The sequence below is a fragment of the Nelumbo nucifera genome, chromosome 3 (genome assembly GCF_055504915.1).
Source record: "Nelumbo nucifera cultivar China Antique chromosome 3, China Antique-T2T, whole genome shotgun sequence".
NCBI classification, from domain to species: Eukaryota; Viridiplantae; Streptophyta; class Magnoliopsida; order Proteales; family Nelumbonaceae; genus Nelumbo; species Nelumbo nucifera.
The window spans coordinates 2,679,473-2,704,307 of NC_142651.1; the positions used below are offsets into that span (position 1 = coordinate 2,679,473).

The 24,835-nt window shown below is 41.2% G+C and overlaps 1 protein-coding gene and 1 pseudogene across 1 annotated transcript; one reads left to right on the top strand and one right to left on the bottom strand.

Moving 5' to 3' along the window:
• Positions 1-83: 83 nt before the first annotated feature.
• On the bottom strand, positions 84-12,109 carry LOC148800903 (uncharacterized; annotated as a pseudogene).
• Positions 12,110-12,463: 354 nt separating this feature from the next.
• Positions 12,464-19,820, top strand: LOC104592797 (uncharacterized). Its single transcript, XM_010252289.3, has 3 exons — positions 12,464-12,757; positions 12,947-13,157; positions 14,801-19,820. The coding sequence occupies exons 1-3, from the start codon at positions 12,596-12,598 to the stop codon at positions 19,570-19,572; spliced, it is 5,145 nt and encodes a 1,714-aa protein (XP_010250591.1). The 5' UTR covers positions 12,464-12,595; the 3' UTR covers positions 19,573-19,820.
• Positions 19,821-24,835: the final 5,015 nt, after the last annotated feature.

The following is a 24,835-nucleotide window of genomic DNA, read 5'->3' on the forward strand; positions in this document are numbered from 1 at the left end:
ATTGCTAAATGTTTACTTTATAGTGTTTAAAAAGAAAAAGCAAAAACAAACAAAAAACACAAACAAGCTCACAAGCCCAGAGGTCAATCTTCCTCGCCTTTAGAAGGGACTTCGACAACACCCGAAGGACCCGCTTCGTCTTCGGAATCCGTATCATCATCAGTTGCGGCAGCCATCTCCTGAGTGATGTGCGAAGTGGTTATGGCACTAACATCGAGTTCGGGGTACATGTTCCTTATCATCCATCGGCTCAACTTGAAACCCCTTCTGTACGAGCCCACCATCATGTCGTCAAAGCGCGGCGAAGCGATGTAATCCTTGACGGTTTTCATGTTCACCTCCTTGACGGCCTGAGAAAAGATCTGAGTCTTCTCCCTAATATCTTCCTGAAGGTACTCGACCTGATGCTCCAAGTCCAACTTCAGGTCGACCATATGTTTCACCACCATTCCTAAGGCCTCTTTGTCCCTTCGAGGCCTCGATAGCTCGGCCCGTGTAGCATGGGAAGCCGCTTCGGCAACTTCTGCTTGCTTCAAGCCCCTCTCCACCGGAATTGCCAAAGCATGGATAGGGGAGTTCACCTGCCAGAACGAGGACAAATCAACTCGGTAAAAAAAGAAAAGAAAATAAACACTACTCCGACTTACCACCATGGCATGAGTTGCAGCACGAGCGCCTATGAGATTTGTAGGAAGATCGGCCCACTACGCGACCTCCTCAGGGCAAATGGCCTTCTTGCTTATTCGGAGAGCGTATCTCGACGTCAGCACGCTCCCAACCTCCTCGTGACTTCTGCCGCTTCTTGAACTGAAGGGGGCACCTCGGGCTCCCTAGGAGGCTCCATTCTCGGTGCCTCGGGCTCCGCAACTTGGGAAGGATCGGCGTGGACCCGCTTAGCAGCTCGCTTCCTTCTCTTCATGCCTGCGAACAAGTTCGCACCTCGAGTCTTCTCTGCCTCCATAACACCTGCAAAAAGGAGCTCGGCGTCAGAAGACGAGAATAAAAGCAAAAACAAGTATCTTCATCTGAGCAAGAAACCTACTCGAACTCAGACCGGCCTGAATAAGCTTGTCCTTTGTCAGGTAGACTTCGCATTTGAGCCCTTTCCGGGCCCAGTCCTGGAGGCCCTTCACCGTGTCTTCATCTAATGCGACACTGGGGTCAGGAGCGGCCAAAACCCACTCAGTAGGAAACGGCCACCCCGTAGCACTTCGAACCACGAAGTAGTCCCGCTTCCATGCCGAGACCTTGTTTGGAAGGTCGTGTAAGAGCTTGAAGCTCGGGCGAGGTGACAAGTAGTACGCCCTCCTACGCCCGAGCAGGGGACCCGCCTGTTTTTTGAGCATGAAGATAGTTGAAAAGACTTCCAGGTCTAAAGGAAGGCAGTGCTCGCAGCACAGGGAGATAGTCCCAACAAGGTTACGAACAGAGTTCGGGTGGAGCTGACCTATAGTAACGCCGAAGGGGTTCATGACTTCGACGATACGAGGATGAAAGGGAAGGTGCAGCCCGACAACAAGCTGCTCCCAGAATATCACGACCTCATCCGGACCATGCTCCCAAGGAAAGTCGCCCGAAGGTACAAAGTAAGTATACTCCCCGGGCAGGTTGTACTGGACAATAAGGGACCAAAGTCTTTCGGACGTCATAGTGGAAGGTCCGAACTTATCTGGCACCCGACCTCGGTGGGAGGTGGATGCCAAACTACCCGAGGTGACTCGGTATACGGGCTCAAACTCGAGCTCTACCTCGGGCCCCGCCTCAGACTCACTAAGGCTGTCAGGGGCAGCAACTCGGTTCGTAGAACTAGCATCGGACCCCCCCAGGAGACTACGTAAACGACCCGAGCTAGACATCAAAACAAAGAGGGCCGAGGACTCACTAGGAAAAGCTACCGGACTGCGAACGAGTGACGTGAGTTGACAGGCTTGGACGCGAGCTCAAGGAACAAACGCTGAAGGATAATAGAGGAAAGTGACTGGGGGTCCCCCCACTATTTAAAGCCACTGTACCCGCGCATCAACGGCCAAGATCAAAATCATCCAACGGCTCCCCGCAAAGTCAGCTGTGCACTCCCCGAAGAAAAGACACTCTGGCGCGCACGTTCGAAAATTTGAAATTGTTTGGCGTGCACGTTCAAAAGTTTGAAAATTTAAAATCATTTGCGCGCGTGAACCACACACAGCCCGGGACTGACCCCTGGTCGAGCCAAGCCGACCTCGGTTGAGCCGAGAACACAAGCAGACCGCACCGGAGAAGCTCCAAACCAAGGCCAAAGTGTCCTGAGGCAAATCCACCCGTCATCCCGTGAACTCCCCATGCCGGGTCAGGACCCCAGGCACGGGGAGTGGGGGGCAATTGATGGAGGGAGATTTGACTCGACCCCTTGGCCATGCGACACGTGGAAGCAACCGAGAGTGACCTAGTAGCTCAGGTACACGTAGACGTGACCTAGCTCAAACAGTGACTCAACATGACAGCACAACGGACGTAAGCACAACTCGGTGGGGAGGTCCCACAAAGTTCAGCACGGCAACTCGGCAGGTAAACTACTCGCCGAAATCCGCCTCGCCCGCACCTCCTTCCCGGGGTTAAGGCACTTCGGGGGGTCCCGAGTTCGGGGCACCCTGACCCCTTTTGAGACCCGAGCTCCTCTCAATGGACCTCGGGCCACTCCCAAGCAAGAACGCACCGATTCTTCTTCGGACGCCCCGAGGCACAAAGACCTCGGGTCGGCTAGCTTGGCACAACCGGTTGCAGGCAGCCCGTCACTCAAAGGACAACCCAGCTCAGAGAAATTCGCAGGATAACAACTCGGTATACCATAGGAGGGCTTCCTGCCCGACCGCCGTACCCGACAAACCTGCGAATTGCAGGCATGTCCCCTCGCCGCGCCTGCCACCTTTAGAAAGGCGTCCCACACCTGACAAACACGTACCCTGCACGACGGCCCCGCACGTGCCACCTCAGCCCTGCCGGTAATGGTTGTGGCAGACTGATAGTGGCGGTTATACCTGCCCTGTTAGAAGTCAGAGGGCCTGGAGCAACGAAATTCAGTTATAAGGAGCTTATCCTCAAGGAACAAGGTATCGGGAATAGCTAGCGCAACCTGCACTCTTAGTGTTCACTCTCTTCTAGCTTCTTGCACACAGTACTAACTTAAGCATCGGAGCGTTCCCGCCGGGAAGCCCCCCGGGAGTTCTTCCTCCTTCTTCTCGTTTCAGGTACATCTCAGGAGCCACGCGAGCGCCAGCTAGGAGTGACCGGATTGTGCTACATCATGAAGTATAAAGGTAAAGTACTTAGTACTCACCACCATACAATAACTGGTAGCCTGGCCTCCGAGTTGGCTTGTGGGCATGCCAGCCCACTCCACGACTTTAGCGGGAAATACGACGTCCTTACTTTTGAGGAGCCCGAGCCAAGGGGTCATTATGCTCTCCTTCGAGAGCTGAGGATCGGGACCAGAAGCGCTCTCCGGCTTGCAAGGCGGAGCTCCTTCGTCTTAGTCTTCATCCAGGTCCACGATAGGAGGCTGGGGACGGACCTCCTCCTCCGGAAGCTCGGCTGAGATCGGCTCCAACGCAACGACCTCGGGCGGGACAGGGGCAGAAGGACCGGCCTCCCGGCAAGACTTCTTTGAGGCCTTCCTCGTTTTCCCCCTCTGAAAGCTCCTCAGAAGGTTCTCTGCATCGACCTTCGGCATGGATATTGCAAGAGAAAAAAGAAAAAGGTTAGTCGTGAACTGAAGTAAATTCAAAATAGAAAAGAATATGAGCACCGAGGTGGAAGCCTACCAGGAGGGCTCAGCCCGACTCGCACAAGCTTCTCCTCGACCAAGATATCTCTCATCTCCAGGCCGAGGTCCCTCTAGGAGTTAACGACTGCTCTGGTCTCCGCATCTAGCCTCACCCCAAGGTCTTTAATGGCCACCCGCCAATGAGTCGGGAAGGGCCACCCCTTAGGGTTCTAGACAAAAAAGTATCTCCTCTTTCGGGCCGATATTTTGTTCGGACTGCTGAATAGGATTTTGAACCCGAGGCGAGGAGATTCACCTAGCTCGTTGCTCGATTGAAAGGCAGATCATCCTCCAACAGAGAGTTGTCAGATTGCACTACATCACCAGTGTACAAAAAGATCGCCGGTGGGATGTTTCTAGGTTAGGGCTCAACAGAAAAAGAAAAGGAAATAGGAGAGAGTTCAAATGAAATCCCTTCAAAGTGGGTTTTAGATATTTTTTAACTCTTGACAAAAGTATCACAGAGGTGACACAATTGCAATAAGGGAAGCAATGTTTTAAAAACCAATTGGAGGCTGAATCGTTTTTGCCCCTGGGTCATGGGCCATTGGTTCAATTGACTGGTCGGTTGGTTTAGACTGTGCCACACACACACACACACACACACACAAGCTGGAGGCTGAATCGTTTTTGCCCCTGGGTCATGGGCCATTGGTTCAATTGACTGGTCGGTTGGTTTAGATTGTGCCACACACACACACACACACACAAGCTTCTCCTCGACCAAGATATCTCTCATCTCTAGGCCGAGGTCCCTCTAGGAGTTAATGACTGCTCTGGTCTCTGCATCTAGCCTCACCCCAGGGTCTTTAATTGCCACCCGCCAATGAGTCGGGAATGGCCACCCCTCAGGGGTCCGGACAAAAAAGTATCTCCTCTTTCGGGCCGATATTTTGTTCGGATTGCTGAACAAGATTTTGAACTCGGGGCGAGGAGATTCACCTAGCTCGCTGCTCGATTGAAAGGCAGATCATCCTCCAACAGAGAGTAGTCAAATTGCGCTACATCACCAGTGTACAAAAAGATCGCCGGTGGGATGTTTCTAGGTTAGGGCTCAACAGAAAAAGAGAAGGAAATAGGAGAGAGTTCAAATGAAATCCCTTCAAAGTGGGTTTTAGATATTTTTTAACTCTTGACAAAAGTATCACAGAGGTGACACAATTGCAATAAGGGAAGCAATGTTTTAAAAACCAATTGGAGGCTGAATTGTTTTTGCCCCTGGGTCATGGGCCATTGGTTCAATTGACTGGTCGGTTGGTTTAGACTGTGCCACACACACACACACACACACATATATATATATATATATATATATATATATATATTAGCAATAAATAATATATAAATATGTTTTAGATATGTTATATGTATTATTTTATATTTAATTTATATTTTTAATTCAATTTTATTTATTTTTAAATATTGAAAATTGCAATTTGAGGTAAAAAGGGGTTATGATGCTTTGAGATGCATAGATCTCAAAATGTTACCCAGAAAAACCCCAATTGGAGATGCATTGAGTATACAACCCGCAAACTGATCACCGGGTCGAATGGATTTTGACCAAATCAACGATTTTTGATCGTCTAACGAGTCTTGATTGAATTGGAAATTGTATGGTGCAAAGGAATTTCCGTTTTTAATTCAAAAGTAGAAGATTCGTCGAATTCTTATGACCAATGACCAATGAACACCTCATGTTCCGTACACATATGGTGTGTCCATAATTATAAGAACTATGATGTTGAGTGAGAGACTGAGAGCGTTTTTAGGTTGGACACGTTCACCAATTTATGTAGAGGAGAGGCTATTGGGAGTCAAAGTTTTTACCAATAGTAGTGCCTGAATTCTATGCATTATTCTTACAAAAAAAGGGCAAATTTCTTAAACTACCCATAAGGTTAAGAAATTGACTAATTATTCCTCTATCGTTTCAGTATTGTCTTAAAGTACCCTTACTATTTCTTACAATTGTTGCAATTGTTAAATCGTAACGGAAAAAAATAAAATATCTGATTTACCCTCCACTGTTTATCAATTTTTCTAAATAAAACCCAAAGGAACAAGGGAACAAGGTTCTTTTTTTCTTTTTCTTTTTTTTTTATGAAAAGCAGACATATTGTTGCTTCAGTCATGGCGGTGGAAGTGATCAACAAAGATCAGTTTCAGACGGTTTTTGAAGCACTTGAAACACGAAAGACACTTCTAACAAACTGCACCAAAATATGGGAGAAGACACTAGAAGCCTTGGAACAATGGGAGAAATCATTGTGCAAAATTCTCAGAGTTGCACATGACCGATCACCATAATCAGAATTCAAAACTAAGCCATTTAAGTGTGTGTTTGGCATCGATGTCGTTGCTCCAAAAAATGGTAAGACATCAGCGCCACGTCAGAAAAAATGGTGCTCCAGGAAACGTCTGTTTGTTTGGAACTGTTTTTTCATAAAAAAATGGTGCTCCAAGCCACACCTTGGAAATTGGGAAGGTGTGGCTTGGAGCAACGTCGAATTTGGTGTTTCTGGAGCTGCAACTCGTTGCTGCCAATAGGGACAAGAGGTGGCAGTGACAGGGACATTACGTAACATTGGATAATAGGTACCAATGCTGAAAACATTTCATAGAGCATTGGTACCAAACAGAAAATGTTGTTGTTGCTCCGGGAAATGTCCTACCTGGCAGCAATGTTCCCCAAAAAAAAACACCATTTTATGAGAAAATGGTGCTTCAAACCCACACAACAACAACACTGTTTTGTGAGAAAACGGTGCTGTACCTGCAGCATCGATGCCAAACATATACTAAGTGTCTGTTTGGCATCGATATCGTTGCTCCAGAAAATGGCAACACATTAGCGCCACGTCGAAAAAATGGTGCTCCAAGCCATGCCTTGGAAATCTGGAAGGCATGGCTTGGAGCAACGCTGAATTTGTTTCTTGGAGCTACAGCTCGTTGCTGCCAATAGGGACATGAGGTGGTAGTGACAGGGACATGATGTGGCACTGGATAATAGGTACCAGTACTGAAAACATTTCTTGGAGCATTGGTACCAAATAGAAAATGTTATTGTTGCTCCAAGAAACATCCTACCTAGCAGCAATGTTTTCAAACAAAAAAAGACATTTTTTTTTTTGAGAAAGCGGTGCTTCCAACCCACACATCAGTAGCATAGATGCCAAACATATACTAAGAGTACCTGCACAAAGTCTAAGAGCTTGGAGCATAAACCTAATTTGCTACAAAAACCCATCGCCCCAGTTTAAAGGAAATCTCACCCGTAGCCATGGTTGGCGTAACATGGAAGATTGGAGAGCAGGGTCTTATCAATATTGGCGTAATGGATGCTATAGGAACCCACTCTTGGGTAGGGGTGACAATTTTTAACCCAACCCGCTCAACCCACCCATTTATCAGCGGGTTGGGTCATATTTTTTAATATTGGGTTCTTAGCGGGTGGGTTAACCCAATAACGAAATTTTAAATGAGTTGGGTCATGTGTGTCCAACGGATATCCATCAATTAAGGATTATAATTTTTCATCATTTGTTTATATCTTAGAGAGAAATCAAATTTCTCTTCCTCCACGAATGGCAAGTCTCCTCCTCTACAACTTTGAAATCTGAGGGCAACATGTCTCCTCCTTCTTTACAACTTCCAGATCAGAGAACGATAAGTCTCCTCCTCTACATATTTGAGATTTGAGGGCGACAAGTCTCCTCCTTCTTTACAACTCCCAGATCAAAGAACGATAAGTCTCCTCCTCTACATATTTGAGATTTGAGGGCGACAAGTCTCCTCCTCTACTAATCTCTCTCTCTCTCTCTGGATGAGAACCCTAATCTAATGACAATAGTATTGGTTCAGAAGAAGATAGATTGTTGGAGGAAGAGAAACCATCATTTGAGTTTGGGTTTTTTCTTGGATTGCCTCCTCTCAACAGTTTTTTTAGGGAAGAGGTTCATTGGAATTTGGAATCAATAGTATTAAGGTGTGTGTGCAATGGGGCTACTGTTATTGCTTGCTAGATATCTAAACGACAAGTATCCTTATATACAATGACAGGCATTTTGCCCAACGTGGGTTTTCTACAATTTTTTGTAATTTTCCAGTAGCTATTTATATTGTCTATAATGTCTGTTATTTTTCTTCACTCTATGTTTTTCTATGATTTTTAATATCATTCTCAAATTTCTGTTCTTTTTTTCTGCAATTTCTAGTTTTCTTTGTTTTTTTTTTCATTTTCTATGTTTTTCTATAATTTTTATTATATAATTATGCAATTTCAGTTTTTTTTGTAATTTTCTGTTTTTTTTTTTAATTTTTTTTGTAATTTCTATTACTTTTATGAATTTTTGTGTTTTTGTTTAATTTCTAATATATTTCATGCAATTTCGATTATTTTTATGTAATTTTCATTATTTTATCTAAATGGATTGGGTTGGGTTCAGGTGGGTTTGGATTGAACCCAACCTATTTAATTCTATCTAATTGGGTGATTAATGGGTTGGTGAATTAGATGAGATGGGTTGAAATTCTACCCAAACAGAACCCAACTCAACTCGCCCAATTACCACCTCGATTATGATGGGGTTGAAAGCTCATAATTGTAAACAAAATGAGACCCTGACTCCAACCCCTACAAGTATCTTCCCGATTGGGAATGGAACTGAGCTGAATTGGATCGATCCGAATCTAATTCAATCCAATCAAATGGAAAGATTCCCAATTAACGACTGAATAAAGAAACTAACCCTAGAAGGCCAGGAAGATGTTTGAATAAATTTGAATTTAAATTGCTAAAAATTCTTAATATAGCAAGCGGGTGTTGGTATCTTTACAGGAAAAACTAGTAGTGGTACATGAATTGGTTTGCTACCTAGCAAGGTGTAGACCTGCAAACGAGCTTTAGTGCTATTGGTTTTCAGTGATCGAGAGAGAAAGTGAATGGTTTTCCATGGACGTTAATGCAAACGCTACTCTGAACACCGACAAAACCGTCACAGAGAGGAACGCTAATGATGGGGTTGAAGTGGTTGTCATGATCTCAAGATAAAACATGCATATCGAAAGATGCAGGAGCTTGTTATTCCTATTCGAAGGATTTAGAAGCTTTATCTCAGAAGAATACTAGCTTGGGATCTCAAGCTTCAAATGCAGGGCCCTTGGAGCTGGATAGACTTAAATCTGAAATGCAACTGTCAACACTTACGAGCTGCCCTTCTCCATATTTGTCAAAGGTCATTTTAAGTGCAAACAAGCCTTCCAAAATCTCAACAAAAGGCCTAGTTCAGAGAAAGTCGATGTAAAGGTTTATTTTTTTCAAAGGCTTTCAAATGTTTGAATTCTTTTGTGTGACAAAAGAATATTTTAGGGATTTTGAAAAAATATATGAGTCACATGAAATTACATGTAAACTATTTATGACAGACGAATGAGTCACATGAAATTACATGTAAACTATTTATGACAGACGAATTAACTGTAGGGGAGGTTTAAGACAATTATCGGAAAGAAACAACAAGAGTATTTTAAGACAAGATAGACAATAAAGGTAACTAAATTATAAGGATAATTTAAGAAATTTGCCCAGTCTTTACATGCAAATGGTACCAAAGCAAAGCTTTGTTTTTTGAGTTTTTTTTAATGGGTAAAATACAAAAAATCTCCCTTAAAATTTCTGACAATCATAAAAACCTTCCATATAGTTTCATTTTAGCAAAAACCTCTCATAAACTTTAAAAAAAATTGACAAAAAACTCCCTTCCATTACTGACTCACACTGAACCTATGCATAATTTTTTCCAAATACTCATTTTACCCTTTTATAAAATGGTGGCGGAGGGTTTCTTCTTGGTCCGTACGAGAGAGATGGAGTTGGGTTTGAGATTGGGAGACACCTCCAACGCCTTCGCTTTTGCGGACAAGAGTCATAAGGTTAGCGCCAAAGCTCTAGGGTTTTGCATGGGCTTAGGTGTTGGGATTGCTAACAGTAGAGAAGACAAGAACTAGAAGCTGATGAACGGGTTTATGCTTTAAGGGATGCAGATGAAATGGAGGAGGAGAAAAAGGATTCTACCGATCCGCCTATTCAGCTTGATCTTCTCCCTCCTGGTCCCGTCCCTCGTAACCCGCCTTCTTCGCAGCTTTGCTTTCATGGCCAACTGAAAATGGTAATACTCGATGCGGCCAAGCGTCCACCGATATCTCCACTTTTGTTTTGTTATATTTGTTCTGTTAGGCATCTTCATGTAGTATTCTCCCTCCTGTTAGCTTCTCGCCTGCTTTGTCTTTTTTTTTTTTTAACTGATCCCCATTAGATCGAAGGAGGAACAGAAAGGAAATAAACAAACAATGAAAATGAAGTAAGAAGAAGAACCCATCAAAGGTTTGAGAGGAAAAACCAGAAAGAGTACCATTAACATAGTAAATAACAGTTATACTTTCAAGAGTTAACAGCAAAAACGAAAAAAGCTAGCTACTTTCTCAGATATCTAAATATGACAAGAAGAAATAGCAGATTTCTCCAAGACAAGTTAGAGAACAGAGCTTCCCATATCTCTGAGAAGACCTCGACGATCACTCTGTGATGATGAATGGAGTTCAACGACAGAAAGCACTGCAGAAGCTGCTCGTCCTTGGCTGCAAATATCTGCTTTTCGATGATCATGTCTGATGTAATGCAATCTGGCTGCTCCCTGTAGGAGATGATCTGGCTATCAGTAATGGTGGAAACTAAGAAACCTGCAAGAGATGAATTAGAGAACCCGGGGTGGCTTACCTGGCGAGGTCACTCCGACGGTTAAGTTAGCACTTAGTTGTGAGCTGGAAGATGATATAAAATTGTGAGAGCTAGAGAGCAAAGATTACGCATACCTCCGCCCTTGGGGGGTGAGGTCTTTATATACTGGAGTCCTCGCGGGTTTGGTGGAGTAGTTCCTGGATCCCCGTGATGGGATCTGTTTCCGTGTTAGTTGGGGATAATGCCACCAACCGGTAAGGTTGCCCATTTCCGCCTGAATCGGGGAGTGGATGAACTAATGTAGCCGTTACAAGGTACGATCCTGTAAGACGTGGGGTACGATGGTGAGATCATTGGAATTACCACGCGGCGGTCGGTCTGACTGGGAAGCGAGTTGCCTGTAAGGTGTCAACCTGCTTGGTGGCGAGCTACCTGTGAGGTGCCGAGTTGCTTGGTGGCGAGTTGCCTGTGAAGTGCTTGGTGGCGAGCTACCTAGTGGTGAGTTGCCTGTGAAGTGCCGGGCTGCTTGGTGGCAAGCTACCTAGTGGTGAGCTACCTGTGAGGTGTTGAGCTGCTTGGTGGCGAGCTGCCTAGTGACGAGCTGCCTGGTGGCGAATTGCCTAATGGCGAGCTACCGGGCTGCACCTACTTGTCATGAGATGCCATGTGTCATAATGTCATTGGAGGGCCCTCATCAATCTCCACCATTGATGTCCTGAAATCACTGTAAGGATCTCTGGAGCGCTTCACTACTGTGAAACTTTCCTGCACTTTCCCCCTAGTGGAAAACGTACTGCATCCCATATCGGAATTCTTCTCACTGCTCTTCTCTGTTCAGCTCTGGTTTCTGATCTCCGGCGAGAACTCTTCTTGTTTAGGTGACGAGACTCCGAGGAATCAGAAGAGAAGCTCCTCGATGAGAAAAACGTCTCTGTCTCGTCGTCTAGTTAGTATTCCCTGCTGAACCACCCACCACCATTAGTTTCTGCAGACAAGGATTTGAGATGGTAGAAACTCTCTTTCTTCTTCTTGTACTTCCTGTGGGTCTTCCTAGTCTCCTTCGGCCTTTTCTTTCTCTCATTTGGTTGAAATTCCTCAAAACTGTAGAACGAATTCAGAGGCAAAATGGGTGACGCAGGAGGACATGTTCTTCCTCCCATATCACCCGACACGAAACATGGGCCATGTTCCGATACCTTCGACCTCTGTAACACCTCCTTTGGAGCGACTGCGACAGTCTCGTTCCACACCACCTTCCATTGTTTCCGACCATCTGGATCTGCACATAGATGGAAAAATTCGAACCTTAGGAGACGAAGGCTCAAGCAGATGGAAGTCTCGGCGGTTTTGAGCTACGAAAGTCGGCCTTTCGATAACATCCGATATGTTTCGAGGCTTAAAAGATCCAAATGAAGAACGAAACATGCGAGAAATCCGCATCTTGAGTCGAGTCTCCATCGAAGAGACAGATAGACAGACAGTTTGAGAGAGTAGAAGGCTAGTCTTCTTCGAATGAAAATATATACTGGAAAGGAGCAGGAGAATGAACTCGACTATAGGAGCATTCGATGATCGGTGTACGTGCATCGTGAGGAAGAAAGATGAATAGTATTCGTAAAAGGGTAAAATAGGTATTTTGAAAAAATCTCTTTAACGCTTTCGAGGTATTTGTTGAAATTTAAAAAAATAGATGGAAGATTTTTGATAAGTGAAACTATATAAGGAAAGTTTTTATGATTGTCAGAAATTTCAAGGGAGAATTTTGCATTTTTACCCTTTTTTTTATTTTTATTTTTTTCCTTGTAGATTTGTGCACTGAACCATTTCTTCGCATGCAAGTTTTCTTAGGAGCAGTACTGAAGCTTTGTGCAAGTGTAACTTCTCGCACGACTTTTTATGTATATATATGAATGCGAGTCACTCGGAGCTTTCCACCTGCTGCTACCTCCTAGTATCTTTTAATATCATCAGCAAGACGAAGACTGGCCATAGTTTGAGGTTTGAGCTCTCTGGTTCACTCACTATCTTTAGTATTTACGACCAGGATCTGATAAGTTATGAGGACTCCGAGAGAACACATCGAAAAAATAAGAAGGGAGAAGTTTTCCATTGGAGAAGAAAAACCGAATCCGCTAAGAGAGGATATGTACCAAGCTGTCAAATTTCTCTCTGCTGAGCTCTATTCCAAAGATGTTCATTTCCTTATGGAACTCATCCAGGTTTTCATCATCATCATCATCTTCTTGTAGTTGTATACTGTTAAAATGCTTCGCTGTTTTATTTTCCCATCGTTTGATGGTGATATGATCTCGATTAGGCTTGTAAGAACAATTGTTTTATTTCGTTTTTTTTTTTTAATTTGCTTATTATTTTTAGTTGAATTTGATCATCAAAATGAATGTTTACAGAACGCAGAAGACAACGAGTATTTGGAAGGGGTGAAGCCATCGCTGGAGTTCATCATAACGACCCGAGACATCACTGCTACGGAAGCCCCTGCAACTCTTCTGGTATTCAACAACGAGAAGGGTTTCGCTCCAAAGAATATTGAATCCATTTGCAGCGTTGGGCGCTCAACAAAGAAAGGCAATCGTCAACGCGGTTACATCGGAGAGAAAGGTATACCATTCCATTCCTTTTGGTTACCTTCGTTTGTTGCACCCATGTGGATTTTGATAACACTTGTAGCTATGAAAACTTTGATTTTCAACTGTCACTGGCCTTTGTTTAGGTATGATTAGAGCCTTAGAGGGTCTGAAACGCAAGTTGGGAAGACTTGGGTTCAGGTCATACTAGAATCACGCATTTGACATTAATACCCTTCTTATTGGCATCTATTTATAATAATAATAATAATATTTATTATTATTATTATTATTATTATTATTATTATTATTATTTTTTATTTTAAGGCCTATCTACCCTTTGAACCAGGTTAAACCCCGAGTGTATCCGAAAGCCCCGATACAATACTTATAAAAAATTTGAACCTTGATTACTATTATTATCATTATTATTATTTATTTATTTAAGCAATACTATTAAATATTATTTCGTAATATTAAAAAGTATTATATAATAATAAATATTTTACTAAATATTTATTATTAGTTAAATCATAAATAATTATTTATTCCAAAAATCATAAATTTTGTTTATTAATAGAATATTATTTTTATTATTTAAGACAATAATTTAACAGTAAGGATACGTTTGTCAATTAGCTAAACAGTAAGAATAATTTAAGAAATTTATCCTAAATAAAATTCGAACTTAATTAAAATTTCTGAAATGACTGAACCCAACAACCTAATTAAAATCCGACCTCTAAATTTCCCTCTTATCAGAATAAAGATGGTGCTTGCGTTCTCTCTCTCCCCCCCTCCCTCCCAGTAGATGATTCGGTGCTTCTGATACAAGATTCTGTTTCTGATATAAGATACGTTTTCTTTCCTTTTGGTTAAATGGTCTATTAAGGCTGTATTTGGTTGCAATGCAAATAAATTTGTACTGATGCAAAATTATGACAGTGCAAATGATCTATGTATAAATTTGATCAATTTTTATTTTAAAGTTTAGCTTATTTTGTTTGATTGCATTACAAATGAAGTAAATTAAGGCATGGAGTAGAATAAGTAAAACCCAAAATAAAATTAGACGAGAATTTGCATTTTTTCATTTGCACTTCCATGCATTTATACTGGTGTTAATAAAATTGCATTGCAACCATGGTTTTCAAAACCGGACTGACTGGACGGTCGGACCGGAAAAACCAGGAACCGGTCACCTGACTGGTTCCGTTTTTCCCTAAAATTTCTTTTTTTCCCCAAAACCGTTAATTTTGATCAACAAACCGCTGAACCAGCCGATTAACTGTTCGAACGGTTTTGACCGTTTTCCAATTTTTTAATTTTTTTTTTATTTTTTTGTCAAAATGGTTCGGTCACTCGTTTGTTTTTAAAAACCATGATTGCAACCAAACACAGTCCAAGTGTCGCCTTTGATAACCTAGTTACCTAAACTTGAAATGATTAATATTTTTGCATTTCTTGAAATGGTATTCTCATTATTGAATCATTTAAAAATGTATTGTACAAGATTTGTGTAATTTCTTGAAATGGTTAATAATTTTGCATTTCTTTCTTGATATATTTCACAATGTCACTGAACATATAGCAGACTTTATCTCGTGGATGCCTTGGATTGATATAGGTATTCTTTTACGTGCTTTTCTAGACAACCTAAACTTGGATATTCTGCAGGTATTGGGTTCAAGAGTGTCTTTCTTATCACAGCACAACCTTACATTTTCAGTAATGGGTATCAAATAAGGTTCAGTGAAGAACCTTGTCCAGTTTGTGACATTGGATATATTGTTCCCGAGTGGGTTGAGGCAAATCCCACTATTGCTGATATACAACAAGTATTTAGTCCTTCCAAATCCCTTCCGATGACTATCATGGTCCTGCCTCTGAAGCCTGATAAGGTAGGACCTGTGAAACAGCAGCTCTCAGGCATACACCCTGAAATTCTACTATTTCTTTCCAAGATCAAACGTCTTTCTATCAGAGAAGATAATGCTGACCCTAGCCTTGATACGGTTAGTTCAATCTCTATTTCAAGTGAGACTGATTTCATTACAAGGAAGAATATTGATGCGGAGTCCTATACACTTCATCTCTCCGCTGAGGAAAATGGTGATGAACGTGAAAAAGAATGTAGCTATCACATGTGGAGGCAGAAATTCCCCGTTGTGCTGGAAAATAGGATGGAAAGGAGTGAAGTTGATTGTTGGGTGATTACACTGGCATTTCCACATGGACAACGCCTTAATAGGGGAATGGTCTCCCCTGGGGTCTATGCATTTCTTCCTACTGAAATGGTCACAAATTTTCCCTTCATTATTCAGGCTGATTTTATTCTAGCATCATCCAGGGAAACAATCCGCTTAGACAGCCTATGGAACCAGGGGATTCTGGATTGTGTCCCCTCTGCTTTTGTTAATGCCTTCATCTCACTTGTGAAAACAACAGAATCTGCTCCAGTATCATCTCTGCCCAGTATTTTTGAGTTTCTACCATTGAACAGCTCCATGTATCCTAAGCTAAATGCTGTGAGGGAGTTGATCAAAGAGAAACTGGTTGAGGAAAACATCATTCCATGTGAATCGGATATGGAGCAAAAATTCTTTTGTAAGCCCAATGAAGTAGGTAGGGTTATGCCTTCTTTCTGGAATATCCTGATCAAGGCAAGGAAGCAGGGGGTGAATTTGCATAATTTGTCATCCCATGGGAAGTATGTTCTGAATGTTGCATTTGATAAGAAGCAATATGATAATATCTTGAATTTCTTGGGAGTGGAATACATGGATGTGGAATGGTACTCGAGGTGCATCCCGAGTTCTAATCTGGTACTCGGAGTTTCTGAAGATACCTACGTGGAGCTTCTCTTCTTTATTGCTGATAATTGGATTTCCTGTTTCCGGAACACAAATATCAAGAACATACCCCTTCTGAAATATGTTGGTCACAATGGGTATGTGTCTTTGTGGAGCATAAATGAAGCAACACGGCGGAATGGTGGTAGAGCATTTTTATCAGAATATCCTAATTATGTCTCATGGTTAATTGATTGGAACCAGGAGTTCAAATGTATAGGAGATTGGTTCTTTGTGCCGAAAAGCACTCAGAAGGCTCTATGTCTACATCCAAAGAAGGAGACAATAATTGAATGGCTTTCAGATAATGTGTCAATTAGTACCATAGGTATATATAAGTTTGCTGTTCATCTTATAAATTCTATCAACAGTGACAGATGGCTTGTTATTGCTCTTGCTCATTTCTTGTATCACTCTCTCTCGGAATATTATCTATCTGAGAGCGAAGTTCATCAACTGTGCAAGTTGGATAAGATGCCCCTTGTAGATAACTATGGGTGTGTGACCACACTCAAAAGTGCAGTTCTTGTCCCTGCAAATGGAAGTAAGTGGGTGCGACTTATTGGCTCAAATCCATGGAGAAGAGAAAACTATGTTGAATTAGGAGAAGACTACCTATATGCAAGTCGTTTTGCAGGTGTTCGTACATCTGAGAATCAGCTTATGAAGTTCCTGATGACTTATGTTGGAGCTTCTGATATACCAGATCTTCATCCTCCTAATGCTGTATTTCCTACAGTATCTTCCCCTTTGACTAAAGAAAACACATTTTTGTTGCTGAACTGGATCCGAAGTCTGAAAACTAGAGGAATACAATTACAAGGAAGGTTCTTGAAATGTATAAAGGAAGGAAGTTGGCTGAAGATTTCTTTGGGTTGCAGTTCTGGTTACAGGCCTCCATCACAGTCATTCTTCCCAACTACATCATGGGCAAATATCCTGCAGTGTGGCTCTGTGCTGGTTGATATTCCCTTGGTAGATCAAGGATTCTATGGTAATGAGATAAATGACTACAAAGAAGAACTAAAAACAGTTGGGGTGATGTTTGAATATGGGGAAGCATGCCGATTCATTGGGGACCATCTTATGTCTCTCGCAGCTTCATCCAAGTTAACCAGAGCCAATGTGCTTTCAATACTCAACTTCATAAAAATTTTGAGAGAGAATTATATGCCTCCAGAAAATTTCATCAGGAGTATCAAAGAGGGTCAATGGCTAAGGACTCGTCAAGGTTACAGGTCTCCTGTTGGATTGATTTTGTATGATTCAGAATGGAAAGCTGCCACACAAATCAGTGACCTACCGTTCATTAATCAGGACTATTATGGGGAGGAAATCCTTAACTTCAGAAAGGAGTTTCAGTTACTTGGAGTCATAGTTGGTTTCAACCAGTATTACCAGCTTGTGATAGACAATTTCAGGTTCCCTGCATCCTGGAATTCTCTTACGGTTGATGCCTTCTTCTTGATACTGGAGTGCATTCGGCATTCTATATCTTCTCAAAATCTTGTTGGACTACTTAAAGATAAGAAGTGGTTGAGGACCAATATGGGCTACAGGTCACCATGTGAATGTTTCCTGTTTAAATCTGAATGGGGTTGCCTTTTGCAGGTTTTCAGTGATTATCCACTGATTGATCACAATTTCTATGGAGCTCGTATTTACTCCTATGAGAATGAGTTGAAGGCAGTGGGGGTTGTGGTAGATTTTGAGCAAGTAGCTAAGGCATTTGCTCGTTATTTTAAGTGGAAAATATCTTCTTCCTCCCTAAGGAAAGAAAACATACTCTCATTTTTGGCATGCTACAAACATCTAAAGAAAGGAGATTATAAATTTCCTTCTGAGCTTAACAAGTGCATCAGGGAGGAAAAATGGATCAAGACACGTCTGGGCAATAGGTCACCTGCGGAGTCTATTTTGTTTTGCTCTGATTGGGATTGTATCTTGCCTGTTGCATTGCTTCCTTTTATAGATGATAGTGACAACGGTTATGGCAAGGGCATCAAAGAGTTCAAGGATGAGCTGAAGGTGTTGGGAGTTGTAACTGAATTCAAGGAGGGGGCAAAGTTTATTATTGATGGTATTACAATACCCCGGAATCCTAGTCATATGACTCCTACCAATGTGATTTCTTTGTTAAAATGCATTCAAAATATGCAGCAAGAAATGGGGCATGATTCCTTGCCCAAGTCATTTCTGAAAAGAATCAGTGGAAGATGGTTGAAGACCTATATGGGTTATAAACCTCCAAATAACTGCCTCTTGTTCGATTCAAAGTGGAGTATGTTCTTACAGCGGGAAGATGGACCATTCATTGATGATGGGTTTTATGGCTCTAGCATCAGTTCCTATAAGAAAGAGCTCCACGCGATAGGAGTTACTGTAAATGTTGCAGATGGATGTGAACTGCTTGCCAGTTACCTTGAATCCCATTCTCAGTTTAGTGCTATATCTCGAATCTACGAATACTTGAGTAAATTTAATTGGGAGCTGGAAAATAAAGCTTCTACAAGGATTTGGATCCCAAATGGAACTGCCGGGGGAGAGTGGGTAAGACCTGAAGAATGTGTCCTTCATGATGGGGATAGTCTCTTTGGCTTGAAATTGAATGTCTTGGAGAAACACTACGACACAAAATTATTAGGCTTCTTCTCCAAGGTATTGAAGGTTAGGTGGAGGCCTTCGATTGATGATTATTGCAATCTATGGAAGGATTGGGAAAATTCAGGATGCCCATTGAAATATGACGAATGTTGTGCTTTCTGGCTCTATGTTTTACATAACTGCTCTTCAAATTCAAAGTTCGAGATACTTAGCAACAGCATGTCAAAACTGCCAGTGGACACAGGCTCAGGTGAAATTCTGTTAGTTGGAAAGCAAGATGTGTTCATTCCTGATGATCTGCAACTCAAGGATCTCTTTGAGAAGGCTTCTATGCATCCTTTATTTATCTGGTATCCTCAACGGGGCTTGCACTTTATGTGCCGAGGTAAGCTATTTGAAATATACAGCAGTATTGGGGTCCAAACTATCTCTGAAGCCGTAAAGAAGGACCAATCTTCCAAACTAGAATGTGTTGAACCCAATCAGGTAAGACTTAATGAAAAACTTATTGGGAAAGAGCTATGTAGACTCATTCTTGGGTTTCTAGGTGATCCTTCACTTGAATTGAATGTAGAGAGGAGGCATCAGATCCTCAAATATCTCCTTGATGTTACTGTCTTTGAGACAGGAGAACCAATTTCGGTAAGTTATACCTTGCCATTGTCTTCTGGAAATAATGTCACTGTCAGGGCAAGCCGCATGATCCGTTGGGAGAGAGAAAACTTGAAGCTGTTCACCCAGAAAATGGACAAATCATCTGGGCACAAAACCAAAATTGAATTTGCGACAAATTTTTCTGAGGTGATATCTGAGGGGTTGTTATGGGATAAAGAAGATCGAATTGCTGGTCTTTGTGAGCTTATCAAGTTGGGTTGCTTGTTAGAGTTTGAAGAGGACGCAACCAATTTTCTGATGAAGAGCAGAAATCTGCAAGTCTCCATGGAGGATGAGGAATTCCTTTCTTCTGTTTTCACATCTGACCGACTTTCGTGATGCTTATGTCTTCTATAGCATGGTTATGGGATTCTGGTTTTGCTTTAGTGGTTTGGAACGTGACTCTCTCTCTCTCTCTCTCAGGTTAATGATGTATTGATATAGTTGCACTGCCTATATTGGACTGTAGCACAATTGACTGTCATGATCTATCATGCGATATTCTACTGGTTCAACTTTTGTAATGTAAATTATATTTTCCCATCAAAACCTGTGTCAGTCATGAGTTAATGAATGGATCTGTCATACTGATGCCTGCATTTTATGTTATGTTATGAATATTTATAGGGGAACAATCCGCTTATAAGGGACTCAGGATTCAAATCATCCTTAATGATCGGATTCGCATTCAAATTCAGATAAGCAGATATGCCATCCTAGAATCTAGAATAGAGTAGAAATGGAGTGGGAAGAGCAAAAATAAACAGTCAAATAAAATTTGGGTTGGTAATTTGGTATAATAAAGATTTGAAACAGAGAGAAATGGTGTGAGTGGGAGCGTTCTGGGGGGCAAAGGTGATGGAGGTGGTGATGAAACATGACTCTGGAGATCTTGTGTGGAAGATAATAAAGTTTACCACCAGCAGAAAAGTCAATGCCAAGAAGAGGCTCCTCTGGGTTTAGCAGGTCTTTCTCTCTGAGCATCAACAACTACTGCTTATTCTCAATGATCTCCACTACCCCTTGCATATAAACCACAAATCAAAGGCATGAATCTTATCATTTGAATAAATAAAAATCCTTCAAAGCTAGGTGTTTCTATATCACAGCATCTTTAATTTACTTGTTTCTGGTATTAGCACTAACTGTTTTTAACTTTTTATTACTATTTCATTGTTTCTGGTATTAGAATTTACTTGTTTCTGGGCTGCTCTTTGATTGTTTTACTAATATTTCTTTCCTTTCAGAGGGTATAGAAAGTGCGTGTGTTCCTATTGGTTTTAATTTTGTTTATTGAAACATTTCAATGTTTCTTTCCATTATGATTCCCTTAACTGATCCATGTTTTCAGAGTAGAATCTGATCAGTTCCAAGTTGGGGAAATTAGCAATTGGATCAAATGGGGCTAGTGTTACTTGGAGTCGGTAAAAGTTAGTTTTTCGTTGTGGAGGCGATTTTAAACCATGGTTGTAGTATTTCCAATTTTCTTCTGAGGTGACATATGAAATAACTCAGGAAGCGGATACCAAAGGTCAACTTTGCTTCATCTTTTTATGGTTCCTTTTACAGTTTATTGTTGCATTGGCTTTTTCCCTTCTCTTGGCTAAAAGGCTCAATGTTGAGTTAATGAAATTTGTTAGGAAAAAAGAACGTGTTGAGTTAATGATGGGAAAAGGGCTCAAGTTTTACTTGTTTTTAGTTATTTTGATGTTCATTAGTAAAACATTGTGTTTGTTTCAATCACCTAGTGCAATCCTATTGTGCTTAACTATCTAAGTACAATTCGGTCTCACTTCCCTACTTTTGTATTTATTTTGGGTCATAATTTGGATATTCCCTAGCAATATGATGTGGGAATGAAATAGCTAAATCTAGATACCATAGCAGTATCCACTTTATGATCATGTAGAACTAATGTTGTCAAAACCTTATTATTTATAATATGGTTCACAATTCAAATTGTGAATCCCAAGGGTTTCCATTCACATCTTTTTTTCTTTTAACTTCAAAATTTACTTTGGGTGGAGGGGCAGCCACCTTAAAATTTTATTTGCAGAATAATTAGAAACAATATAAATAGTACAGCGGAGGATAGGATTAGGAATTAATGTGATAGAAATGCGAATGCTAAGATGGATGAGTGGAAAAACTAGAAAGGATAGGATCAGGAATGAAGTTATATGTAGGAACCTAGAAATATCTCCAATAGGTGATAAAATGAGAGAGAGTAGACTAAGATGGTCTGGCACGTGCATAGAAGACCACCAACTGTGCTAGTTAAAAGAAGTGATTTGGTACACATTGAAGGGGCTAGAAGAGCTCAAGGTAGACCAAAAAGGACATGGGTAGATGTTAGGAACCTGCCTAACTCAGGGCTCTTCGAGGGGCCAACCTCCTGAATTCTTGGAAGGAGAGGGAGAGAGAGAGAGGGAGAGAGAGAGAGAGAGTTTAATGCTGAAAGAGTCCTCCTCTATTCCTTTTCTGCTCTACTACTTATAGTGTTACAATCTTGACTGTTACATCTGTTACAAGTGGATGGCAGTTGTTACAAGTGGCTGGTTAGTTGAGCTGATGTGGCCTCCTCTTGTAAACTGACTAACTGCCTTCTGTTGGTCTGTTCCAACAGTCTTGACAATCCAATCGGATGGCAGTTGTTACAAGTGGATGGCAGTTATTACAAGTGGCTGGTTAGTTGAGCTGATGTGGCCTCCTCTTGTAAAACTGACTAACTGCCTTCTGTTGGTCTGTTCCAACAGTCTTGCCAGTAGTAGTAAGAAATGATATAAACACTAATAATTTAACCGTGGATATCACTTTAAATGGAACAGATTGGAAAAACAAGATTCATGTATCCAATCCCATATAGTTGGGATGATGAAGAGTACAGGGGAGGACATAGCCTGCCTTGCCCCAAACCCAATACAAGAGCACACCCTAAAACCCTTAGCCCCATCCATGACACTATCTTATTCTTAATTTTAGGATTTACAAAGAGTCATCAAATAGGCAACTTCTAACAGAAGATAGAAAGAGAGTCAACCTTGTCAAATGCATGGCAGTACAAATTGTCACAAGAAAAGTTTGTCAAACTATCGGCTACCATGTTGTGGCTGTTTCCTTCCCTCAAGATATGCACTAACTCAATAGACATATCTGCAGTGCAGCTATACACCTGGTCTAGAAGATGCAAAATTTTCCAGGAAGACCGGAATATTGCTCTTGAAAGTTAGCTTTCCCAGCCCCAAGGCTCTAGCAAAGTATAGTGCATCAATATACTTTTGGGGAAAAAATCCTTATGGTTACTGTTTGAATCTTACAATCCAATTCATAAATCTTAATGTTTTGTTCTATTTATGCAATTAGAATCAATTGGATAGGTTGATCAAAATCTACTTGAACACATTTTTGAGTTTATTGTGCATCATATGTGGGTTAATTAGTTGCTTTGTGTGGGCTAATAGACTTTGAAGGCAGACTTGACTATTATTTTTTGCTTGCACTGTTCAAGTGATAAACGTTGTAATAAATGTCTTGCATTGCTGCCTTGATAACCATGATTTGTCATTTAAAAACTATTCTTTTGATCAATAACAATAATCAAGGAAAACCTGCTTCATCAGTCTTCACTCAGAAATTACTATGGATTGGGGTCTGAAATGGTTTGATCACCCAAATCAGATCTAGGTTTGGCAGCTTTGGCTTAAGTGCCTGTGACTTGGTGTCTGTATGCTGCCTTGATAAATATGCTTTTTCATTTTAAAACAATTTTTTATCAGCAACAGTAACGAGGGAAATTTTATTAATTTAAGAAGGAAAAACCCACCGGATCAGTTAACTTTATAGACCAAGGGGGGCAATACAAACCGATCAAGGCTTACTCAAGAAAGACAGCTCAAGTGGTTGGAAAATTTACAAGTAAGCCCCTGTCTCTGGAAACCTCCATTCTAGTTCTCCTCTAGTAACTCCTGCCCGGGCCATAGTGTTAAAGCCATTAGCAGATTTCAATATCCATCTGAATTCAGATTGGATGTTAATTATCTTGCTTTTTTCAGCATGTGTCTAATAACCCAAGCATTTTTTATTTTGACATAGAAGGGGGAATGACCTGCCAGCATTGTTCATGACCAAAAGATTTAGCCTCCCTTGCCATATAATGGACAGGCATAGAAGGGGAGTGTGGTGGATAAGTTTCTATGAATGGGCCGCTGGTATATCTTCTCTAAGGACTGGTTTTATTTTGACATATCAATTGTCAATGCATCATAAATCTCACGCTTCCATTAAAGAATATCAAAAAGCAATTTAGGCTCATGGGATTCAGTGATCTGCATTGAACAACAAATAACTTCATTGGTACCCATTGGGATGCATGGTCTTAAGATTTTCATGGTTATTAGTTGCCAGAGTTTCATCTACTGCATCTATCTCTTTAGGGTTGTTAATGGGTTGGATAGAACCAACAGACCTGAACCAAACTGATTCTAATACAGGATCTGGGTCTGTACTATGTGTCCCAATTATCATATTATGACGTCCAAATGTGTCAATTTAACAAATAAGTAGGTTAGTTGTTAAATTGCAGGTTAAAAAGTATAGCTATCAATGATCTGGTTCGGAATTGGTTCTGCACGTTTATTTGTTGGGTTGGGTCTGAGTCTCCCTTGACCTGGTCCAGACTTGACCAATTTGATAGGACTATGTCTCTTACATCAAGAGATGCAGACATGAACTTAGCTTTTTTTTTTTGAGTATAATGTATTGCTCTGTACACTTAACCTTTCCATTTATTTGTGGCTCAAACCTTCTGAACAAGAAAATGAGCAGTACTCTCCTTGCCTGATTAGATATTACGAAATTCTTTCTTCTTTTTTCAGGCCTCGTAAGTTGATATTGGATGGAATATCTATTTCTTTGGTAGCCAGCCACGACAGGGGCCTTGGTTCCTGAAGACTGGTTAATGGAATATCTGGTATCAAATATATAACATAAATATAATTTTCTTTTGTGCCTAGTTTTATATCAAAACCAATGGATCTAACTTCATTATTTAGGCATTCTTGCCTGTGTCTTACCGTTGTATAGAACATGGATAAATGGCACGTGAAACACTGTTTTATTTTAGCTTTTCTTGGCTTTGAACTTACAATTTTCTCATTGATTATAGTATTCATCTGCAGTTAAGATAAAGATGGAAGGAAAATCATTTCCTGAAATCTGAACAATATTATTGCCATCTGTTTAGCAAATGCCAATGATTCCATTCTAGTGGTGAACCTATGCTATTGAATGCAGTGGTAATGATTTTGTTCCAGGTAGCATTCAAATATTCTGTTAATTAACCACATGCACCCACTCCAAGAAATGCAATAACTTGTAAAGCTCCATGGGTGCTCTCATGGGAACAGGGGCGATTTGGAGTTGTGGGAATGACCCACTTGGATATGGGGGCTCGTTCTATTAGTAATTCCCACTGTGTAGGAATTACTGCTTTGCTTAAAGATGTTCAGGAATTATTGTCCAACCAGGTGTAAGCTTTGCAACATTTCTCTTGGGATGTTTCTCTCTTGTAGATTTTTGGAGAAATGTTATGATATTCATTTCA

Coding starts and splice junctions, on each gene's coding strand:
- LOC104592797 (XM_010252289.3), top strand. CDS start 12,596: ATGAGGACTCCGAGAGAACACATCGAAAAAATAAGAAGGGAGAAGTTT. Junction 12,758..12,946: donor TCCTTATGGAACTCATCCAG/GTTTTCATCATC, acceptor GAATGTTTACAG/AACGCAGAAGACAACGAGTA. Junction 13,158..14,800: donor CGGTTACATCGGAGAGAAAG/GTATACCATTCC, acceptor GATATTCTGCAG/GTATTGGGTTCAAGAGTGTC.